Source organism: Arachis duranensis, chromosome 2, assembly GCF_000817695.3.
Source record: "Arachis duranensis cultivar V14167 chromosome 2, aradu.V14167.gnm2.J7QH, whole genome shotgun sequence".
Lineage (NCBI taxonomy): Eukaryota > Viridiplantae > Streptophyta > Magnoliopsida > Fabales > Fabaceae > Arachis > Arachis duranensis.
In genome coordinates, this window is record NC_029773.3 from 5781107 (window position 1) to 5788496 (window position 7390).

General features: G+C 35.0%; 2 protein-coding genes across 2 annotated transcripts in view; both read left to right on the plus strand.

Annotated features, from left to right (window-relative positions):
• The first annotated feature begins 1678 nt into the window (after positions 1-1678).
• On the plus strand, positions 1679-6013 carry LOC107473130 (transcription factor MYB44-like). The gene is made up of 2 exons (XM_016092674.2): positions 1679-1740; positions 5539-6013. The coding sequence occupies exons 1-2, from the start codon at positions 1679-1681 to the stop codon at positions 6011-6013; spliced, it is 537 nt and encodes a 178-aa protein (XP_015948160.2).
• A 111-nt stretch (positions 6014-6124) lies between these two features.
• Positions 6125-7390, plus strand: part of LOC107473137 (probable RNA-binding protein ARP1) — a 4828-nt gene continuing 3562 nt past the window's right edge. The window contains exon 1 of the mRNA XM_016092681.3: positions 6125-6242. Coding sequence (XP_015948167.2) covers positions 6125-6242 — 118 coding nt within the window. The remainder of the gene's footprint in view (positions 6243-7390) is intronic.

Genomic DNA, 7390 nt, shown 5'->3' on the forward strand with positions numbered 1-7390 from the left:
ATTAGCTTGTCATTGCATTGCATAGCTATTGAGATTTAGATGCATTTTTTTATATAATTAATTAGTAATATTATTGTTCATAATTATAAGACTAATGTTGTCGTAATTTAATATATGCATTATTAATTTGTGTCCAAATAATATAATATTACTACTCTTTTTTGTTATGTTTGCATGATTTAAGGGCCAAAACTGGCGGCATAAATTACAGCTATCTTGCAAGTGATGGAGAAATAATGGTACTTTTCTAGTAACTTCATCTATATTATTATCTTATTGTAATCGATTTTATTAACACTTTTGGATAACTGCACATAGCAATGATTAATGAATTGTAAGATTTTCAAAAACTATCTCCACAAAAGCTAACTATTATGACAAGTTAAGAATTTTACAAAATTTTTTTTTTTAGTAAATACCCTTATTCACTCTCTAGTCTTTTTTATTCACTCTCTAGTCTTTTTTCTATAAGATATAACACACCTTAATCATTTTTAAATTTCAATCAAGCTCTTATCCATTAAAAAAAATAGATAAATTGACCCTTGTTATTAGATGACAAACAGTTGCTCGCTGATGTGTTAGGTAACAATGTCAAGTGTCACCTCCAAAAGGTTGCAGAGATTAAAAAACCCCTCTCTATTTCTTTTCTACTTCTTCCTTCTTTCTTTTTACATCAATGGCAAATTCTACTGCACCCCTTACACAACTACTAAACCTCATTCCTCATTCACCACCTCAAGGATTTACCATTAGGGGTGAAAAAAGGTCAGGCGGCCTGTCAGGAGCCTGTAGTCTGACCTGTGTTTGGCCTGACCTGTGTTTGACCTGACCTGTTATAAAATAGGCACAGACTCAAATTTTTATAAAAATCTTATTATGTTAATAGGGCAGATCCAGCCTCATTAATTAGTCTTATTGGCCTGTTAGGCCTGCCTGAGCCTGTTAATACATAATTACATATATAAATAATTTTTTTATTATTAACAAAATTATGAGATATATTAAATTTATTATATTTAATTATAAATAGTTTTGTATATTTTAAATACTTTAAAATTTAAAATTTTTATAAATATTAAATATGACATATTAAATATAAATATGTTTATTAAAAAATAAATTTTTTTAAATAATATTTTTATTTTTGTAAAAAAAATTATCAGGCCTTTTAACAGGTTTCATGCCAGGCCAAGCTGAATAACAGACTAGGCTTAGTACTTTAGAAAAAGCCTATAGCTGCAAGTCAGGCTCAAGCCAATTGACCACATGACAGACTAGGCCTGTTAAGAGCAAAGTCTGGCTTGGCCTGGTCTGTTTTCACCCCTATTCACCATCCAAAACCCTTCCAACTCTTATCATCCAAAACCCTTCCAACCTCTTACACAACTACTGTTTCACGTTGATCTCCTACTCTTCTCTTCGCAAGCTCCTGACTTTGTGAGCTAAACCATAACATCAACCAATTGAATGAAACTAAAGAGAAAATAAGAGAAATTTGTGAAAGATTAAAACAATTAGATGATGACGCACCTGACCTCGATAGTGTTAGGGTTTTGTTGGTGGCAGAGAATAGGGAGAAAGTGGTGGCGAGCGAGAGGGTGCAGACGACAGAACGTGAAAAGCTTTAGGTGGCGGCAGAGCTTTGTAGATAGCGGAGAGCATAGAGCTATTAGCAATGGAGAAAGAAAGAAATGGTAGCAAATGCGGCAAAGAGCGATGGCATCAAGCAGTGGTGAAGTACCTCACAGGACAAGAAAAAGAAGAGAAAAAATTGTAGCTTGAGACTGTTTCTATGTGTGTTGAAAGAAAGTATATTGAAGAAGAAGAAGATGTAGAGAGGGGGTGTGCAAGAGGTCGAAAGGGTTTTGGATGGTGGATCCTTGAGCTGAATGGAGAATGAGAGTTAGTGGTTGTGTAAGGGGTGGCTGTAACACCCTACCACACAAAATTTTACGATTAAGCCATAAAACAGATGTGGTGTGGTATTACAACCTCTAAAATAAAATGTACATACATAGTATAAGTGAAAGAATATAATATTCAAGGAGTCTTGAAGGTTGGTTTAAGCCAATCGTGAAAAATAAAAGCGCAATGCTCAAGACAACGATTACTTGCGTACAAAGAAAGTATAGATACATACATATATAATAGGATCGGAGTGTCAAAGATACAAAATAGTCAAGCCGGGACTCAACCTGCGAAGCTATGGCTGGCCGATTCTATACATATAGACATATATAAACATAGTAAGATATAACATCCAAAAGTCCCACTTCGCTGCAAAGTAAGTCCAGACGCCTGGTGAGGTTGTTCTAGACCTGCATCTGAAAAAGACATGTATGGGATGAGAACCGGGAGTTCTCAACATAGTAATGGTGCCAGTATACATAATATATAAGGTATTGAAAAAGTCAGAGGCGATCCTAGAACTCCGACTCTCAGATATAAAGTTTAGAGTTAAAGTTTAAAACCTTAATACAAGGTGACCTATCTAAGGTTCCTAAATCTAACTCAATTCTACTTATTCCCTCGGCTTCTTGCCTTCCTCAAATCCTCCAAAACTTTGATACATAGACAAGCAATACAGACAAAACAAACACAAGTAGGATACAGATACGGCAGGTAGCAAATATAACAGGTAAGCATAATAATCACATAGGTAAGCCCAATTAATACACAATCAAACAAAACACACATATGCATATGATGTATGCGTGCCCTATGGCTGATGAGTCTCATCTGTCGGTTATAAAGGCAGACCGATATGTCTGGTAGCTAACCCTGGACAGTCCCTCGTGCGCGCATCTCCAAGAGTCTATGCATAGCTTTTTCTCAATCATAATCAAATTCAGCTCATTGGAGGAATTTCCGGAAAGTTAAAGTGCCCGACAACATCTTGCAACGTAGGGTCAACAGAGTATCAAGTCTCGACCTGGAGCAAGTGGTGGCAAGCCACTACATCTACCCAGGAAAACTCGTAACATTGTGGCCAATATTCATCAATTACATAACATTTTTGCACTTCTCAATCATAATTCATCATATCTCAAGCTTTCTCCACTTCCAAGTTACCACCCTTTCATAGTTCAACCCCCTTCACTATCATTACAACTAAGTTTTAGAGTCTTGAAGAGTAAAAATAGAGGTTTAGAAATTTGAAATCATGTTAAAATCACAAAATACAATGTTGCCGAAAAACAAGGTTCCGCGTACGCATGCATGGTCTCGCGTACGCGATGGTGCATTTTTACCCTGCTCGCGTACGCATGTACACTCCCACGTATGTGGGACATCAAAACAGAATGAAGTGCCCACGTTGCGTGCGAGTGTCACCGTATGCAACCTCTTACATTTACATTCTCGCATACGCATACACCCTCTCACATACGCAGGACATCAAAACAGAATAAAATGTCTGCGTCATGTGTGTGTTCGCGTACGCGAGTTCTGCAGAATGGCTAAAAATTGTTTAAGTGTTGTAGAATCTACCTTTACACGCCAAACTTTCGATGCGCATAACTTTTCCGTTAGAAATCATTTTTAGGGCGTTCTTCGAACGTCGTAAACTTCACGAACCCAATTTTCATTTAAAACAAGTTTGGAAAATTGTGGGGGGGGGTTCGTGAATCAAGTTATGAGTTGCCAAAGTTCAGTCAAAAATAAGTTTTTCTCAACAAATCTCAAACCTCTATTTTTACCAATTCCATAGCTCAAAACCAACACTCCAAGCTTTTAAACAGCATCAAAATATACCAAACCACATCCCAATACTCATATTCATTTCATAGCACCCCAATACACAACTTCAACAAGTTTAACCTCAATAATTCACATTCAATACAACCTTATACTCAATCATCAATATATCATTCTTGTTCATTAAAATCATCATTTCATTAACCATCCACCACATTCATATCATTCACCAACCTACCGAATATCCACATCATCAAATCATCACATATTACATTAACTAAAACCACTAAATATGCACCAAACACACAATTCAACCTATCGTAGGTCGTCTAGCCTAAGTTTTCACAAAACATTATATATTACATACGAGAAACCAAAACTATATCTTGGTCGATTTCTCCCTAAAAAAGAGACACCTTAAATTAGAACCAAAACTCACCCTCCAAAGTTCCCAACCTCCAAAATTTCAGCACTCAAGGTTCAACCAAGCTTCCAACCTCCACAATTGTGTTCCGAAATCACATATACACTTTCTAATACATATTATTACATCCATATATAAAATTTCAATATTCAACTACAAATAATCAAGAAATTTACTAGGGTTTGAGAATCATTACCTTACTCGTGTCTGAATTGAACAAAATCCGCTAATCCTAGCTTAATTTGAGCTTAAACACGAAGACATCAAATTTCAATAACCAAACTCCCAAATTTCAAAAAATAGGGGGGTTGAGAGAATGAGATGAAAACAAGGTTCCTTACCAAAATTAGTTATTGAACTTTGTAGAGTTCGACGCAATGAACATGTGGTCACAGACAGTACGGTGATCAGAGCTCAGAGTTGAGAGTTGTGTGGATTTGAATTCAATTCAAGCGTTTGTAACTTGGGAGTATTCTTCCCCCTTTTGCTGAGCGTTTCAGCATTTCTCATATGAAGAGGAAGACAAATGAGCTAAAGCTCATATGCATAAGTGGATTGGTTGGTCCTTTGGGTCTGGTTTAGGTCTGTTTCGATCGGTTCGGCTCGTTCGACCTAATTTTGGAACAAACTTTTAAAATTAGTGACAAAATTCATATTTTAGTTAATTCTACTTCATTAAACTATAAAATTTAATTTTCTATTTTTCTATTAATAGTTAATTTATTAACTAATTATTCACTAATTACGCAAGGTTCCGCCATTTGTCATTGAATAGCATGGGTCGATTTGTCCATTTTTCTTAATGGGTGAGAATCTGGTTGAAGTTTAAGAATGATTAAGGTGTGTTATATCTCACAAAAAAAGATTAGTGGCTAGATAAGATATTTACTCTTTTAAGTATTGATATCATGCAAATATTCTGATAGTTTAATTCCACATCATTTTATTCGATTTTTTGCCAATTAAAAGCTTTTACTGATAAAAGCTTTTATTATAAGTGGTTTTATGACGCGTTTTTTAAAGTATTAACACTATTACAGTTAATTTTTAAATATTATTCTCATAAAACTCATAGCACATATCACATAAATTAAATTAAATGTTAAATGCAAAATAGATAAGTTTAATAATTTATTGGTCTCTAAAATTTTATTAGATTTACAATTAGATTGTTATATTTTTTTGAGTAAACTAATCTTTTTATTTACGAAAATTGAAATCGCTGGTATATCTACTCATAAAAAATAGAAATTATTATTTATACCCATAAAAATAGAGTTTTACAGGCAAAATTATCCGAACCCTAAAAGATTAAATGAAATTTTTAAACTACCCTTCTCTCCACCACTACTACCATCATCTCCTCCCCCCCTCTATCTCTCTCTCTCAATGTTCTGCTAGGACAAATCTTGCAGGCTCCGATGGTGCAACCAACTCTCTCCACAGGTGGAGTATCGGGCTTTCACCCCCAAAGAGGACGACACCATAATCAGAGCTCACACTCGGTTCGGAAACAAGTGGGCCACCATAGCCCGACTCATTTTCAACAGAACCGACAATGCCATTAAGAACCACTGGAACTCCACCCTCAAACGCAAGTGCGCCTCCATGGACCCCATCGACGATCCTCACTTCGCGCAGCCACCCAAACGCTCTGTTAGCACTGGTGCCGCCATACTCGTGTCAACGGTGGTGGTGAGGTACTCATTGCCAACGGTGATGGCGATGACGGAGATGGCGGGTAGGAAGGGGAGGATGCGGATGGAGAGCCAGGAGTGTGCAGTGGAGATGTCGGAGCAGATGTTGACGACGCGGGAGTTCTCGAGGGAGACAATGAAATCAATGGCGGTGTGTGGAGAAAGCTTGGAGGATTCAGGATTAGATTCATAGATCTTAACCTTGTTGATGAGTGTTTTCGATTAACCCTTAAAAAAGTCGCAGCCTTTGAATGTGTGTGCAGAGAAAACCCAATCCATTCAGATGGTGAAGTTAACGGCAGTGATGGCTGATGGTGATGGTGATGGTGGTGGTGGTGTTGGATCGACATCGATGGGGGAGTGTGTGGCCGAAAGGGTTAGGGTGACGACTGAGGAAGAGGGTGAGACGGTGGTACTGAACGGTAATGTGGTTGATGTTGGGATTGGGTCGCTGAGAACATTGAGAAAGAGAGAGGAGGGGGAGATGATAGTGTTAGTGGTGGAGAGAAGGGTAGTTTAGGGATTTTATTTAATTTTTTAGGGTTTGGATAATTTTGCTGGTAAAAACCATTTTTTATGGGTACAAATGGTAATTTTCATTTTCTATGGGTAGATATGTCAGCGTTTTCAACTTTTATGGGTAGAAATGGTAGTTTACTCTAAAAACTTCTAACAAATAATTCACCTTTAATGATATTCCACCTTCAAGATACAAAGAAAGGCCGAATGAACTTGGTACTTGAATTGTAACCAACATCGCTAATCCAAATCTTTCAAGTAAAAAAGTCTTTGCAGACTTCATAAATTAAATGGCTATTAAATCAAAGAAATATCTAATTAATTAAGCAGAATTAAGGAGAGAAGTGAGCACGTTGATATGAGTGATGACGCCCTAAGCTTCATCATTCATAATCCATCTGTCTTCTTTTCTGTCCATTGTACATACTCTCCACCCTTTCCATCATCTTTATTCCTTTGACTATTTTCTGTCAGCTATGATTTGATTTTTTCTTTTTATTTTTTTAGTTACATATTTACATGTACAAATTAATATAAAAAATTTAACTAACTAATTTGATCAAACTCGATTGGAATATCACAAAAGTATAAATAAATATTTCTTGAAATTAGATAATGTTACAAATGTAACATTTTTTAATTTAGAAACACATACCTTAAAATTTTCCGCTTAAATGATGATGTTATACATTTTATTTTATTCTATTCTATTTAATTTTATAAACGGCTTTTTTTAGAGAATTGATTTTGTTAGTTAACAAAATTATGGATAAACAAAGGTTAAGGATTTGATTTGTTTTTGTAGAAAGAAAAAAAAAAGAAAATATAAAGAAACTGAAAAATATTAATTAATTATTAGCTTCCTAATTTTTCCTTTTTACGGATATAAAAAAAAAAGTACAAGTACAATAATGGATTTTGTAATGGCCATAATTTTTAAATAAAAAATATATTTATCTATAAATATATGTATTTATAAATAAATTAAATATATATAATTTATTTTTAATATATATTTTATATTAATGACTAGTTTTAATATATATTTAAC